Source organism: Scylla paramamosain, chromosome 25, assembly GCF_035594125.1.
Source record: "Scylla paramamosain isolate STU-SP2022 chromosome 25, ASM3559412v1, whole genome shotgun sequence".
NCBI lineage: Eukaryota > Metazoa > Arthropoda > Malacostraca > Decapoda > Portunidae > Scylla > Scylla paramamosain.
In genome coordinates this window covers 14,300,865-14,318,392 of record NC_087175.1, presented here as the reverse complement: position 1 = coordinate 14,318,392, position 17,528 = coordinate 14,300,865, and the positions used below count along the sequence as shown (strand labels likewise).

Here is a 17,528-nt window from a genome sequence, read left to right as displayed (position 1 = left end):
CGGAGAGAATGGCTCAAGCTGATTGCGGGGGTGTATTCATACCGGTAGGCTTGTCACCCCGCTGCGCGTCCTGGTCTCTGATTGGCTGACGGCTGTCGCGGGCTGTGCTGGGCTGCTATCCAAGCTGGGTCTTCGCGCGCTTGGTAATGCTTGTAGGTCTTCGGATTGTTGATTTAATGTAGGGTTTGTCTCTTTTATATACGAGTATAGTGCTTCTAAGATGGGGAGACGCCTGGTGTCTGGGCATGTAGTTAGGATCTCCGTTTTATCTACTAGCATTCCTCTTGTGATGTTTATGTTATGCTTCTCCTTCAGATGTTTCTTGGGTGCTCCTGCTGCGAGGTGGAAAGTTAGTCGTTGGGAGAGTCTTGTTGTCGTCATGCCAACATAGGTGGAGGGAAGGACTTCACAGTTTCCTTAGTTACACGTAAACCTATATATGACATGTGACTTTTGAAGGCTCTCTTTCTCTTTTGAGGGGTTATTTTTCAGAAGAAGATGGCTGGTTTTCTTGGTGTTGTAATAATTTATCAGTTTAACTTGTCTGTCAGGGTCGGAAGGCTTGATGTTCCTCTTCACAATCTGCGTGATGGCCCTCTCATCTTCTTCGTAGGCGGTAGAGAAAGTTGCTTTATAGAAGATGTTGATGCTCTCTTTCTTATCCTCTTGTTGCTTCTTGTTATGCCAGCTGTCGACAATTTTCTTTACTAGGCGGTTGATGTCCTTTTCACTGAAATTGTTGTTTATAAGGACTTGAGTTGAGCGCTGTATTTTTTGGTGGACTTGTTTCCACGTGCTGCAGTGTGTAAGCGCTCTTCTGATGTAGGCTGAGATAGTGGAATCCTTGTACCTCGTGGGGCACTCACTTCGTCCGTTCAAGCAGAGTCCAGGATTCGTTGGTTTTGTATAGACGCTGGTGGTAAATCTTCCTTCTTCTTGTTGTACTAGGACGTCGAGAAAGGGCATGGCTCCATCTTTGCTGTTTTCCATAGTGAATGTTAGTCCAGATGTTTCTTGGAGGTGAAGTCTAAAATGCTCTGCTTCGGCTGCGTCCTTTGTCTTGATGAAAATGTCGTCAATATACCGGCAATATATATCCGGCTTTTTTACTTTCTTGAAAACTTCCTCCTCAATGCACCCCATGAAGAAGTTTGCCAAGAGTACACCGAGAGGAGAACCCATTGCCACGCCGTCTACCTGGCAGTACTTGTTGCCGCGGGGGCAGGTAAAAGGTGCTTCTTTAGTGCAGCACTCCAGCAGTTCTCGGAGTACAGCTTCTGGGATCGCAAGCTTAGGTGTTGCTTCATTGTGATAGACACGCTCCATGATGTAGTTGATGGTGCGATCCACTGGAACATTCGTGAACAAGGATTCGACATCTAGTGAGGCAACTCTTCCTTCTGCGTCGCTGTTGTTGAGGATATCGATGAAATCTGAGGCTGACTGCAGACGATAGGAGGTAGGAATGTACGGTGTGAGGAGGGCGCACAGTCTTTTAGCGATGTAGTAGGTAGGAGTGGGAATTTGGGATATTATGGGTCTTAATTTGTTGCCTGGTTTGTGGGTCTTGACATTGCCATAGCAGTATCCCATCTCATATTCGCCTGTGAGTCTTTCGAACTTAACATCGCAGGTGGAGTTATTCTTTGCTATTATCTTGTTCAGTCTTTTCTTAAGGGCTGCTGTAGGGTTTCTTGAAATCTTCCTGAACTTGGTAGTGTCGCTGAGGATGCTGTAAATCTTGCTTAAGTATTCTTTGCTGTCGATGAGGACATATGCAGCAGCCTTATCCGCTCTTCTGATGGTGATGGCAGGATCAGACCGAAGTTCTTTGGCAGCATCGATGTGTCTTTTCTCAAGTATGCTGCTGTTGTAATGGCCTCTTGATTTTGTAGATTCCGTGATCACTTCTTGCTTGAAAGTCTGGCTGACGATCACCTGGCCGCTTTTCTGCAGTTTCTCTACGTTGTCTATGAGCACTTCACATTCAACCCTTTTCTGGAATCTTCTCGGTCTTGAGAGTATGTGGCAGTTGAGACCCATATTAAGCACTTCATGTTGGTCTTGGGTGAGATTCTTATTAGTAAGGTTGATGTACGAGTCCTTAGGGCATATATATATATATATATATATATATATATATATATATATATATATATATATATATATATATATATATATATATATATATATATATATATATATATATATATATATATATATTTTTTTTTTTTTTTATGTAAGAAGGACACTGGCCAAGGGCAACAAAAATCAATTAAAAAAAATGCCCACTGAAATGCCAGTCCCGTAAAAGGGTCAAGGCAATGGTCAAAAATTGATGGATAAGTGTCTTGAAACCTTCCTCTTGAAGGAATTCAAGTCATAGGAAGGTGGAAATACAGAAGCAGGCAGGGAGTTCCAGAGTTTACCAGAGAAAGGGATGAATGATTGAGAATACTGGTTAACTCTTGCATTACAGAGGTGGACAGAAAAGTCTTTTGCAGCGAGGCCGCGGAAGGAGAGGAGGCATGCAGTTAGCAAGATCAGAAGAGTAGTTGCCATGAAAATAGTAGTAGAAGACAGCTAGATATGCAACATTGCGGCGGTGAGAGAGAGGCTGAAGACAGTCAGTTAGAGGAGAGGAGTTGATGAGACGAAAAGCTTTTGATTCCACCCTGTCTAGAAGAGCAGTATGAGTGGAACCCCCCCAGACATGTGAAGCATACTCCATACATGGACGAATAAGGCCCTTGTACAGAGTTAGCAGCTGGGGGGGTGAGAAAAACTGGCGGAGACGTCTCAAAACACCTAACTTCATAGAAGCTGTTTTAGCTAGAGATGAGATGTGAAGTTTCCAGTTCAGATTATAAGTAAAGGACAGACCGAGGATGTTCAGTGTAGAAGAGCGGGACAGTTGAGTGTCATTGAAGAAGAGGGGATAGTTGTCTGGAAGGTTGTGTCGAGTTGATAGATGGAGGAATTGAGTTTTTGAGGCATTGAACAATACCAAGTTTGATCTGCCCCAATCAGAAATTTTAGAAAGATCAGAAGTCAGGCTTTCTGTGGCTTCCCTGCGTGACATGTTTACCTCCTGAAGGGTTGGACGTCTATAAAAAGACGTGGAAAAGTGCAGGGTGGTATCATCAGCGTAGGAGTGGATAGGACAAGAAGTTTGGTTTAGAAGATCATTAATGAAAAATATGAAGAGAGTGGGTGATAGGACAGAACCCTGAGGAACACCACTGTAAATAGATTTAGGAGAAGAACAGTGACCGTCTACCACAGCAGCAATAGAACGGTCAGAAAGGAAACTTGAGATGAAGTTACAGAGAGAAGGATAGAAACCGTAGGAGGGTAGTTTGGAAATCAAAGCTTTGTACCAGACTCTATCAAAGGCTTTTGATATGTCCAAGGCAACAGCAAAAGTTTTCCACAAAATCTCTAAAAGAGGATGACCAAGACTCAGTAAGGAAAGCCAGAAGATCACCAGTAGAGCGGCCTTGACGGAACCCATACTGGCGATCAGATAGAAGGTTGTGAAGTGATTGATGTTTAAGAATCTTCCTGTTGAGGATAGATTCAAAAACATTAGATAAGCAGGAAATTAAAGCAATAGGACGGTAGTTTGAGGGATTAGAGCGGTCACCCTTTTTAGGAACAGGTTGAATGTAGGCAAACTTCCAGCAAGAAGGAAAGGTAGATGTTGACAGACAGAGATGAAAGAGTTTGACTAGGCAAGGTGCAAGCACGGATGCACAGTTTCGGAGAACAATAGGAGGGACCCCATCAGGTCCATAAGCCTTCCGAGGGTTTAGGCCAGCGAGGGCATGGAAAACATCATTGCGAAGAATTTTAATACGTGGCATGAAGTAGTCAGAGGGTAAAGGAGAGGGAGGAACAAGCCCAGAATCGTCCAAGGTAGAGTTTTTAGCAAAGGTTTGAGCAAAGAGTTCAGCTTTAGAAATAGATGTGATAGCAGTGGTGCCATCTGGTTGAAGTAGAGGAGGGAAAGAAGAAGAAGCAAAGTTATTGGAGATATTTTTGGCTAGATGCCAGAAATCACGAGGGGAGTTAGATCTTGAAAGGTTTTGACATTTTCTGTTAATGAAGGAGTTTTTGGCTAGTTGAAGAACAGACTTGGCATGGTTCCGGGCAGAAATATAAAGTGCATGAGATTCTGGTGATGGAAGGCTTAAGTACCTTTTGTGGGCCACCTCTCTATCATGTATAGCACGAGAACAAGCTGTGTTAAACCAAGGTTTAGAAGGTTTAGGACGAGAAAAAGAGTGAGGAATGTACGCCTCCATGCCAGACACTATCACCTTTGTTATGCGCTCAGCACACAAAGACGGGTCTCTGACATGAAAGCAGTAGTCATTCCAAGGAAAGTCAGCAAAATACCTCCTCAGGTCCCCCCAACTAGCAGAGGCAAAACGCCAGAGGCACCTTCGCTTAGGGGGATCCTGAGGAGGGATTGGAGTGATAGGACAAGATAAAGATATGAGATTGTGATCAGAGGAGCCCAACGGAGAAGAAAGGGTGACAGCATAAGCAGAAGGATTAGAGGTCAGGAAAAGGTCAAGAATGTTGGGCGTATCTCCAAGACGATCAGGAATACGAGTAGGGTGTTGCACCAATTGCTCTAGGTCATGGAGGATAGCAAAGTTGTAGGCTAGTTCACCAGGATGGTCAGTGAAGAGAGAGGAAAGCCAAAGCTGGTGGTGAACAATGAAGTCTCCAAGAATGGAGATCTCTGCAAAAGGGAAGAGGGTCAGAATGTGCTCCACTTTGGAAGTTAAGTAGTCAAAGAATTTCTTATAGTCAGAGGAGTTAGGAGAGAGGTATACAGCACAGATAAATTTAGTATGAGAGTGACTCTGTAGTCGTAGCCAGATGGTGGAAAACTCGGAAGATTCAAGAGCGTGGGCACGAGAGCAGGTTAAGTCATTGCGCACATAAACGCAGCATCCAGCTTTGGATCGAAAATGAGGATAGAGAAAGTAGGAGGGAACAGAAAAGGGGCTACTGTCAGTTGCCTCAGACACCTGAGTTTCAGTGAGGAAAAGAAGATGAGGTTTAGAAGAGGAGAGGTGGTGTTCTACAGATTGAAAATTAGATCTTAGACCGCGAATGTTGCAGAAGTTAATGAAGAAAAAGTTGAGGGGGGTGTTAAGACACTTAGGGTCGTCGACAGAAAGGCAGTCCGACCTGGGGACATTTATGGTCCCCTCCCCAGATGGGGACTCCGAGGCTGGTGTAGGAGTCGCCATGATTTAAAAATTTTTGAGTGAAGGGTGTGTGTGTTATTAGGTGCTTGTAGTTTTGTGAGGAGGAAGAGAGTTGTCTTTAGAGGGCAGGCTGTGACTGCCCCCTTGTGTTGTGAGACACAAAGAGAAACGTTCAGTGAGGTCACAGCTGGGTTTAATGATAAGTTCACAGCACCCCCTGAACAGTGCATTAGACCTCACTGGGAGTAATTATCGTTTCGGCAGGTGTCTACTGCCTCCTCCTACATATATATATATATATATATATATATATATATATATATATATATATATATATATATATATATATATATATATATATATATATATATATATATATATATATATATATATATATATATATATATATATATATATATATATATATATATATATATATATATATATATATAAATGGGAAGGTTTCAAGACACTTCTCGGGAAGGATTTAATAAAGGTCATGGTTACATAGTACGAGTGTTTCGTAAGATTAGTGAAATAAAAAAAATAATAATTATTGATAATAAAAAAAACTGAGTGCTTTACTGAAAAAAAAAAAAAAAAAACGGCGCTATGAAGCGGGGTGGAAGGGGGCGAGGATTCTCCAACGTGACGCTCACGTCGGAGGGCGTCGTTTGGCGCTGATTTTATATTAAGGTGTTGCTTAATAATTTATGTCTATTTTCCCTTTTAACATTCTTCTTTACCACTCACCCTTTTGTATTTTCATGATTTTTTTTTTTTCAATTCTGTTCGACATTTATCAACAACAACGTAACTTATTTCTTAACTTATTGAACACTGGTTCTAACTTGAAATTCGGTGAATCATTATTAGCATCAGCCTTTAGTTTGTTTTTTTCCCTTCTGTCAGGTTGAGAGCACCGTAACGCTTGGGATCCTGGTGTCAGCCATTCAGACGGAGAGACTGAGTGTGGCATATTATGTCTTCACCAACGGTTCTTTGTTAAGGTAAGTCTCTCTCTCTCTCTCTCTCTCTCTCTCTCTCTCTCTCTCTCTCTCTCTCTCTCTCTCTTTCTCTCTCTCTCTCTCTCTCTAAAGTACATACGAAACAAGGTAAGTTAAAAGGTTTTTTTTTTTCTTTATGTAAAATAAAACCTATTTCTACATCGCTTGCAAACCTTCACTTAAGTCAACCCATTTTACATCCGGATAACAAATACCTATAAAAGATAATGTTGAATGAGTCCTGCACAAGTTCTAGGACTTTTTTTGTTTCTTGAAGTGACAATCGCCCGAAATTCAAATCAGAGTCAAAGACAGTGACAATTATATGATGTATTAAGGTATTTTGAGTCCGTAACCAAAAAAAGACCATGGCCGGGGTCTTCGGTAACATAAAGTGCAGTTGCAGCCTGCATTCTGCATTCCTGAAACATAAAAACAAAACAAAAAAACGGGGAGGGTTACCAGCAGTTTTGCACAGGAAAGGGGAATAATCACCTGCTGGTGACTGTATACAGGTGATGTATTAAGATATTTTGGGTCCGTAACCCTAAAAAAAACTATGGACGGGGTCTTCGATAATATAAAGTGCAGTTGCGGCCTGCATTCTATATTCATGAAACATAAAAAAAAAAAAAAAAGCGCTGAGGGTTACCAGCAGTTTTGCACAGGAAACGGAAATAATCACCAGCTTGTTTGCAGCATCTCCTTACTTCTTTCCTCCTTCAAATTGTGGCCTTCTCTTTATATATAGTTCCCGATGGTGGTGATTCTGACAGATTTCAGCGAGCTGGATGTAGCACTGTTCTGCAGATTTAACTTCTCACAAGTAATAAACTTATGGTTCTCCCTTTCTTCTGCATAACACTGAAGACTCTTATTGAACATGAATTGTTTGAAATCATTATTGCAGACAATGGTAGTGCCATTGTTTTAGCTGTAATCTTGGTATAAATACCATCCAATTCGTGATCTGACATCCGCTTGGGTATTACTGCTATTTTTGCTGATGTTATTATTATTATTTTTTTTTTTTTTTTATGTAAAAAGAGCACCAGCCAAGGGCAACAAAACTGCAATAAAAAAAAGGCCCATTCAGGTACCGGTCCCTGAAAACAGCCGAAAGCGGTAGTAAAAAATTGCAGGATAAGTGTCTTGAAACCTTCTTCATGAGGAGGTGGAAATACAGAAGCAGGCAGGGAGTTCCAGAGTTTACCAGAGAAAGAGATAAATGACGGAGAATACTGGTTAACTCTTGCATTAGAGAGGTGGACAAAATAAGGGTGAAAGAAAGAAGAAAGTCTTGACCAGCCAGGCTGCGGGAGAAGGGGAAGCATGCAGTTAGCAAGATGAGAAGAGCAGTTGGCATGAAAATAGCGGTAGAAGATACCAAGAGATGCAACACTGCGGCGATGAGAAAAAGGCTGAAGACAGTTAGAGGAGAGGAGTTAATAAGACGAATAGCTTTTGATTCCACCTGTCTAAAAGAGCTGTATGAGTGGAATCTCCTCATACATGTGAAGCATAATCCATACGTGGACGGATAAAGCCCCTGTACAGAGTTAGCAGCTGGCAGGGTGAGAAAAACTGGTGGCGCAGTCGACTCAGAACACCTAATTTCATAGAAGCTGTTTTAGTTAGAGATGAAATGTGAAGTTTTCTGTTTAGATTATAAGTAAAAGAAAGACCGAGGATGTTCAGTGTAGAAGAGGGAGACAGTTGAGTGTCAATGAAGAAGAGAGGATAGTTGTCTGGAAAGATGTGTTCAGTTGATAGATGGAGGAATTGAGGTTTTAAGGCATTGAACAATACTAATAATACTAAGTTCAGAGATCAGAAGTCAGGCGTTCTCTGGCTTCCCTGCATGAACTATTTACTTCTTGAAGGTTGGACGTCTGCGAAAAGCCGTGGAAAAAATGTAAGGTGTTACCAACAGTGTAGGAGTGGATAGGAGAAGTTTTGTTCAAAAGATCATTAATAATACCTACAAAGTGGGTGATAGGAAAAAACCCTGAGGAACACCACTCTTAATAGATTTAGGAAAAGAACAGTGACCATCTACCATAGCAGTAATAGAGCAGTCAGAAAAGAAATTTGAGATGAAGATACAGAGAGAAGGATAGACGCCGTAGGAAGGTAGTTTGGAAATCAAAGCTTTGTGCCAGACTCTATCAAATTTTTGTTTTATATTTCTAAGGCAAAAGCAAATGTTTCACTAATATCTCTAAAAGAGGCTGAACAAGACTCAGTAAGGAAAGCCAGAAGATTACCAGTAGAGCGGCCTTGACGGAACCCTTACTGGCAATCAGATAGAACGTTGTGATGTGATAGATGTTTAAAAATCTTCCTGTTGAAAATAGATTAAAATCTTTAGATAGGCAGGAAATTAAAGGAACAGGACGGTAATTTGAAGAATTAGAACGGTGACTCTTTTTAGGAACAGGCTGAATGTAGGCAAATATCAGGCAAGAAGGAAAGGTAGATGTTGACGGACAGAGTTGAAAGAGTTTGATTAGGTAAGGAGGAAGCACAGAGGTGCAGTTTCGGAGAACAATAGGAAGCACCCCATCAGGTCCATAAGCCTTCCTAGGGTTTAGGCCAGCGAGGGCATGGAAAACATCATTAGCATGGATTTTGATGGGTAACTTGAAGTAGTCAGAGGATGGAGAAGAGGAAGGAATAAGCCCTGAATCATACAAGGTAGAAATTTTTAGCAAAGGTTTAAGCGAATAGTTCTGCTTTAGAAATAAATGAGATGGCAGTAGTGCCATCCAGCTAAAAATAAAACAGGGAGAAATGCAAAGGCAAAATTATTGATTTTTTTTTTTTTTTTTTTTTTTTGTTGGCTAGGTGCCAAGAATCATGAGGGGAGTTAGATATTGAAAGATTTTGGCACTTTATATTAATGAAGGAATTTTTAGCTAGTTGGAAAACAGATTTGGTATGATTCCTGGCAGATAAATAGAGCGCATGAAATTTATGTGATGGAAGGCTCTAGGGCAGTGGTTCCCAAACTTTTGCAGGCTGGCGCCCCCTTGGCTCCCAGGTGAATTCCTAGCGCGCCCCCCCCCCCACACACACGGACACATATGGAAACAAACACCTCTTTCTTGATATTTGGTATGCTGCAATTTGAAAAGAGAAAGGTTAAACACAAATGTGTATTTCACAAATAAAACCCAATTTAATTGGCGTCCTTCCATGATATCTTTATTATATGATAAAATTCTGAACATTACAAGCTTGAAATTACAAACCTGAGCTTTTGCTTTTGTAGTCATATGCTGTCGGATCTGACTGGGCCAGAGCGGCGTGCGGTAACCGGACCCTGATGCGTCGTCCACTGACTCTTCCTGCTGCTGCACGTGTTGTGTACAAATCGTCAAACAAACGTTCGAACTTCTGACTTCGACTTCGGACTGCCGCCCCCCTACCGCCCCCTTCTTCCTCACCGCCCCCCCAGATCTCTCCACCGCCCCCAGGGGGGTGGTACCGCCCACTTTGGGAACCACTGCTCTAGGGTAAAGTACCCTAGAGTTGTGATGTTTGTTTGTTTGTTTGTTTGTTTAAGCTGGCAGATTTTTTTTGTTTATGTAAGAGTGTCGCTGGCCAAGGGCAACACAAATTTTGAGAGAGAAAAAAAAGGCCCATTTATGTGCAAGTTCCCATGTAAGAGTGTCGCTGGCCAAGGGCAACACAAATTTTGAGAGAGAAAAAAAAAAGGCACATTTATGTGCAAGTTCCCAGAGCAATGGCAAATATAATGATCAAATAACAGAGAATGAGTGTTTTGGAACCTCCTTCTTAGAATAGTTTAAATCATAGGAAGGAGGAAATGCAGAAGCAGGCAAGGAGTTCCAGAGTTTATCAGATAAAGGGATGAGTGATTGAGGATACCCGTAAACTCTTGCATTAGAGAGGTGGAGAAAATAAGAATGAGAGAAACAAGAAAGTCTAGTGCAGCGAAGCCGCGGGAGAAGAGGAGGAATGCAATTAGTAAGATCAGAAGAGCAGTTATCATGAAAATAGCTTTAGAAGATAGCAAGAAATGCAACATTGTGGTGATGAGAAAGAGGGTGCAGACAGTCGGAGGGAGATGGAATAGCGACATAAAAAGTAGGGGGGGACAGAAAAAAGTTACTGTTAGTTGCCTCAGATACCTGTGTTTTGGTGAGAAAAGAAAAATGAAGAGAGATGGTGTTTTACAAATTGAAATTTACATATAAGGTAGCGAATGTTGCAGAAGTTGATGAAGATATAGTTGAGGGGGATGTCAAGGCACTTCAGGTCGATACCAGAAGAACAGTCCGACCTGGGGACCTTTGTGATCCCCTCCCCAGACTAGGACTCCGAGGATGGTATGGGTGTCGCAGTATTTAATGGAAAAAAAAAAAAATAATAATAATAATAATAATAATAATAATTGATTGGAGGATGTGCGTGTAATAAATCCATGTTTTTTTTTTTTTTTTTTTTTTTTTTTTTAGTTAAGGAAGAGAGTTGTCTTTGAGAGTGCAAGCTACAACTGTTCCCTTGTGCTGTGAGTCACAAAAGGAAAACGTTCAGTGAGGTCACAGTTGGGTTACTGATAAGTTTGCAGAACCTCCTGTTCCATTGCTTCAAACCTCACTGGGAGTAATTATCGTTTCAGCAGGTTTCTACTGCCTCCTCCTCACTTGTACCTTCCTTTGTCCATAATGTTATTGACAATGGTGTTGATGTCATTGTTATTGTTTGTTCTCTCTGATATTTGAGTCTTCCATGAATATGATTGTAGCTATGTCTTTTTTATTTATTTATTAATTAATTAATTAAATTTTTTTTTCGTCGTATCAATCATATGAATACATGTTGCTAGAAATTTCTATGATAAGCTTAACGGTGTTAAGTAAACAGCGATAATCTCAACATTTTCTACTTTTCCTCTCAACCCACCTCCCAAAGATCCAACCTCAGTCGAACGTATGCAGAAACCGACAAAGTAGTGAAGGATTTGATCACGTGGCCTCGGATTGAAAAGGACCAGTCAGACCTCTTCGAATCACCACAACACTTTCAAATAAGACTAAATGACTTCAGGTAAGGAAAGGCAAAATAACTGGAGAGGTGGCATATACATATATATATATATATATATATATATATATATATATATATATATATATATATATATATATATATATATATATATATATATATATATATATATATATATATATATATATATGGGAAGGCAGCATAACAAATTATAGTTGAAAATATTTTAAGAAAAGGATGGAAAGTAATTAGCTGTTATAGATGACATAGCAAGTAAAGATGATATGGAATAAAAATGCAACATAGACACAACACAACACAATACACACACACACACACACACACACACACACACACACACACACACACACACACACACACACACACACACACACACACACACACACACACACACACACACACACACATTCTTCGCTTTTTTTTTTATCTCTCTCTCTCTCTCTCTCTCTCTCTCTCTCTCTCTCTCTCTCTCTCTCTCTCTCTCTCTCTCTCTCTCTCTCTCTCTCTCTCTCTCTGTTTCTCTTCATCCAGGCGTAATGTGGATTCCTCTGATGTGTACATCCGAGACAAAATGGAATTTTATGAACAGATAACAAGCCCGCTCATTCGCCAACTGATTCTCAAAACCTCAAGTACAACCTCACCCGGCCTCTGGCAGTACGTTACATTGTCATTTTGATATAATAATAATAATAATAATAATAATAATAATAATAATAATAATAATAATAATAATAATAATAATGATAATAATAATAATCATTACTATTATTATTATTATTAGTAGTAGTAGTAGTAGTTGTTGTTGTTATAGCTGTTGTTATTGTTGATGTTATGTCTGCTGTTGTTGTTGATGTTGTAGTTATCATTGTTGTTGTTGTTGCAGCTGCTGTTGCTGCTGCTCTTATTGTTATTGTTACTGTTCCTGTTGTTGTTCCTGCTGCTGGTGTTTTTTTTTTTGTTATTGCTGTTGCTGTTGCTGCTGCTGTTGTTGTTGCTATTATTGTTACTGTTGTTGCTGCCACTGATGTTGCTGTTGCTGTTGTTGCTGCTGTTGTTGTTATTCTTTTTGTTGCTACTGATGTTGTAGTTGTTGTTGTTGTTGTTGTTACTGTTGCTGTTGCTGCTGCTGATGTTGTTTTTGTTGTTACTGCTATTGTTGTTGTTGTTGTTACTGTTGTTGTTATTACTATTGTTGTTATTACTGTTGTTGTTGTTACTGTTGCTGTTGGCGCTGTTGTTGTTATTGATGTTTCTACTGCAGTTGTTGTTGTCATTGTTATTGATGCTGTTGTTTTGTTGTTGTTGTTGTTGCTGCTGCTGCTGCTTTGTAGTCTTAGCTCTTGTTGTTCCTGCCGTTGTTGCTTCCGCTGCTACTTTTTTTTTTTTTCTGCTGTTGTTATGCTGATTTTTATTTCTGGAAGTTGCGCCAACTTCGTCTGGTGCAATATATTCACAAGAACGTATGGAAAGTTGCAAGAAACTAGATCTGAATTACTAATTCTAAGGATTTTACTTATATCAACCTTTTTAAATATCTTAGGGCACTCAAATACATCAGATCACCTCTTTTTCTAAGCCTGCACAACGGATGTAAATTTAAAACCTTTAATCTCATATATATATATATATATATATATATATATATATATATATATATATATATATATATATATATATATATATATATATATATATATATATATATATATATATATATATCCCTGCCTCTTCTCAAAGCTGCCGCACCTGGATTAGCTTCCCTGAGCCACCTCCTGCGTGGACTCAATGCAGGGCTCAGAGACAGGTGTACAGTGTTTCTTGTGACTCCTGTACTCTTTTCACAACAGTCGTAACTCCAGGTCATGCTAATTCGAGGTCGCCAGTCTGTTTTACCTACCCACAGACAAGGAAAATACTCAAGCAACACTTAACACCTACAGCTGCGGAAGAATTGACAACCACGTCTAGAAAAAATATACAGTAACACATTAAAACAGATGCTCCCCAAAGCCTAGATGGCCGCCCCCACAGGAAATATTTACCCAAATAGGACGTACTGAATACTTTTAGTGACGTGTAACTCATAAGTAGATATCGTTCAGACCATGCAGGTATTCTCTTTGTCACCGATCTAGTGAGGGAAGCTTAACAGAGTGACACATAAAGGAGAAATCCATTTATCCCCGCAATTAAGGTGATTATAACCTCTTAGATAACTTGCTGCCGGGAAAATGCAGTTGTGCAGTAGTGATGGCATTGGGGATCACATTTACGTTCCTACGGGATCACATTTACGTATTCAAAGATTGAATTACTATCTTACTCACTGTCTTACTTACTCACTCTTATTGCAGTACATAGAAATTATATAAATATTTATAGAAGCTATAAATTAACAGTCAACGCCAGTTTTTTCTTCGTCTTTTAGTATTTGAAATCAAGCGCTACATATAGTAGATGATTATAATAAATGGTTTCATTCATGTCATAACTTATGATATACGACTTATGATAATATTCTAAGTTATGATATGCATCTGCCATTGCTATGACACAAGTCATACCTTTATGAAGAATACGGCCCCAGACTCGTGCACCACATCACTGGTCTACTGCCTACTTCCAGCCGCAGCCAACATCGTGTGTACACACTCTCCTATACTCAGTCTGTCATTGTGATACAGTATTTTCTTTTACTACAGTGCACAGATTGTACTGTATAGTATAAAGTATATCACAGTAAAAAATTGTTACTGGTCAATACAGACCTCTTTAGGAAGTTGCAAGATATTGAAATGTTTATGGGGGATAGAAAAATATCGCCGATTTTTGCTCATAGCGGTGGTTGCTGTCCCCTAATACCAGCGATGAGCGGGGAACAACTGATATATATATATATATATATATATACATATATATATATATATATATATATATATATATATATATATATATATATATATATATATATATATATATATATATATATATATATATATATATATATATATATATATATATATATAGTAAAGAAGAGATTGAAGCTTTTAAGTTTACATTCGTTGCACAGGCATAGAACGAGAGGTGATCTGATAAAAGTATTTAAGTGGCACAGAAAATTTAACAAGGCTGATATAAGTAAAATCGTTAGGATTATTAATGTAGCTCTACTGGTTTCTTGCTGCTTCTTATACGTTCTTGTGAATATATTGCACCAGACGAAATCAGGACTGAAGGAGGAGGCAGTAGACACCTGCCGAAATGATAATTACTCCCAGTGCGGTCTAAAGCACTGTTCAGGGGGTGCTATGAACTTATCATTAAACCAGTGCGGTCTAAAGCACTGTTCAGGGGGTGCTATGAACTTATCATTAAACCCAGCTATGACCTCGCTGAACGTTTCCTTTTGTGTCTCACAACACAAGGGGGCAGTCACAGCCTGCCCTCTAAAGACAACTCTCTTCCTCCACACAAAACTACAAGCACCTAATAACACACACACCCTTCACACATAAAAATTTCAAAATTATCATGGCGACTCCTACACGAGCCTCGGAGGGGACGATAAATGTCCCCAGGTCTGACTGCCTTTCTATCGACGACCCTAAGTGTCTTGACACCCCCCTCAACTTTTTCTTCATTAACTTCTGCAACATTCGCGGTCTAAGATCTAATTTTCAATCTGTAGAACACCACCTCTCCTCTTCTAAACCTCATTTTCTTTTGCTCACTTAAACTCAGGTGTCTGAGGCAACTGACAGTAGCCCCTTTTCTGTTCCCTCCTACTTTCTCTATCCTCATTTTCGATCCAAAGCTGGATGTTGCGTTTATGTGCGCAATGACTTAACCTGCTCTCGTGCCCACGCTATTGAATCTTCCGAGTTTTCCACCATCTCGCTACGACTACAGAGTCACTCTCAAAGTAAATTTATATGTGCTCTATACATCTCACCTAACTCCTCTGACTAACTACTTAACTTCCAAAGTGGAACACATTCTGACCCTCTTCCCTTTTGCAGAGATCTCCATTCTTGGAGACTTCAATGTTCACCAACAGCTTTGGCTTTCCTTTCCCTTCATTGACCATCCTGGTGAACTAGCCTTCAACTTTGCTATCATCCATGTCCTAGAGCAATTGGTGCAACACCCTACTCGTATTCCTGACCGTCTTGGAGATACGCCCAACATTCTTGACCTTTTCTTGACCTCTAATCCTTCTGCTTATGCTGTCAACCTTTCTTCTCCGTTGGGCTCCTCCGATCACAATCTCATATCTGTATCTTGTCCTCTCGCTCCAGTCTCTCCTCAGGATCCCCGAAGGTACCTCTGGCGTTTTGCCTCTGCTAGTTGGGGGGACCTGAGGAGGTATTTTGCTGATTTTTCTTGGAATGACTACTGCTTCCGTGTCAGAGACCTGTCTTTGTGTGCTGGGCGCATAACAAAGATGATAGTGTCTGGCATGGAGGCATACATTCCTCACTCTTTTTCTTGACCTAAAGCTTCCAAACCTTGGTTTAACTCAGCTTGTTCCTGTGCTATACATGATAGAGAGATGGTCCACAAAAGGTACTTAAGCCTTCCATCACCAGAATCTCATGCACTTTATATCTCTGCCCGAAACCATGCCAAGTCTATTCTCAAACTAGCCAAAAAGTCCTTCATTAACAAAAAGTGTCAAAACCTTTCAAGATCTAACTCCCCACGTGACTTCTGGCATCTAGCTAAAAATATCTCCAATAACTTTGCTTCTTCTTCTTTCCCTCCTTTATTTCAACCAGATGGAACCACTGTTATCACATCTATTTCTAAAGCTGAACTCTTCGCTCAAACCTTTGCTAAAAACTCTACCTTGGACGATTCTAGGCTTGCTCCTCCCTCTCCTCCACCCTCTAACTACTTCATGCTACCTATTAAAATTCTTCTTTTTCTTCTATGCCCTTGCTGGCCTAAACCCTCGGCTCGGAAGGCCTATGGACCTGATGGGGTCCCTCCTATTGTTCTTCGAAACTGTGCCTCCGTGCTTGCACCTTGCCTAGCCAAACTCTTTCAGCTCTGTCTGTCAACATCTACCTTTCCTTCACAACCTTCTATCTGATCGCCAGTATGGGTTCCGTCAAGGCCACTTCCAAACTACCCTCCTACAGCTTCTATCGTTCTCTCTGTAACTTCATCTCAAGTTTCCTTTCTGACCGTTCTATTGCTGCTGTGGTAGACGGTCACTGTTCTCCTAAATCTACTAACAGTGGTGTTCATCAGGCTTCTGTCCTGTCACCCACTCTCTTCTTATTATTCATTAATGATCCTCTAAACCAAATTCCTTGTCCTATCCACTCATACGCTGATGATACCATCCTGCACTTTTCCACGTCTTTTCATAGACGTCCAACCCTTCAGGAGGTAAACATTTCACGCAGGGAAGCCACAGAACACTTGACTTCTGATCTTTCTAAAATTTCTAAAATTGGGGCAGAACAAACTTGGTATTGTTCAATGCCTCAAAAACTCAATTCCTCCATCTATCAACTAGACACAACCTTCCAGACAACTATCCCCTCTTCTTCAGTGACACTCAACTGTGCCTCTCTTCTACACTGAGCATCCTCGGTCTGTCCTTTACTTATAATTTGAACTGAAACTTCACATCTCATCTCTAGCTAAAACAGCTTCTATGAAGTTAGGTGTTCCGAGACGTCTCCGCCAGTTTTTCTCACCTCCTCCTCCAGCTGCTAACTCTGTACAAGGGCCTTATCCGTCCATATATGGAGTATGCTTCACATGTCTTGGGGGGGGGGTTCCACTCATACTGCTCTTCTAGACAGGTTGGAATCAAAAGCTTTTCGTCTCATCAACTCTTCTCCTCTAACTGACTGTCTTCAGCCTCTCTCTCACCGCCGTAATGTTGCAACTCTAGCTGTCTTCTACCGCTATTTTCATGCTAATTGCTATTCTGATCTTGCTAACTGCATGCCTCCCCTGCTCCCGCACCCTTGCTGCACAAGACTTTCTTCTTTCTCTCACCCCTATTCTGTCCACTTCTCTAACGCAAGAGTTAACCAGTATTCTCAATCATTCATCTCTTTCTCTGGTAAACTCTGGAACTCCTTGCCTGCTTCTATATTTCCACCTTCCTATGACTTGAATTCCTTCAAGAGAGAGGTTTCAAGACACTTATCCATCAGTTTTTAACCACTGCTTTGACCCTTTTATGGGATTGGCATTTCAGTGGGCATTTTTT

General features: G+C 40.5%; 1 protein-coding gene across 1 annotated transcript in view; it reads right to left on the bottom strand.

Moving 5' to 3' along the window:
• Positions 1-2,043, bottom strand: part of LOC135113369 (uncharacterized) — a 2,733-nt gene extending 690 nt beyond the window's left edge. The window contains exon 1 of the mRNA XM_064028624.1: positions 541-2,043. Coding sequence (XP_063884694.1) covers positions 541-2,043 — 1,503 coding nt within the window. The remainder of the gene's footprint in view (positions 1-540) is intronic.
• Between the last annotated feature and the right edge of the window lie 15,485 nt (positions 2,044-17,528).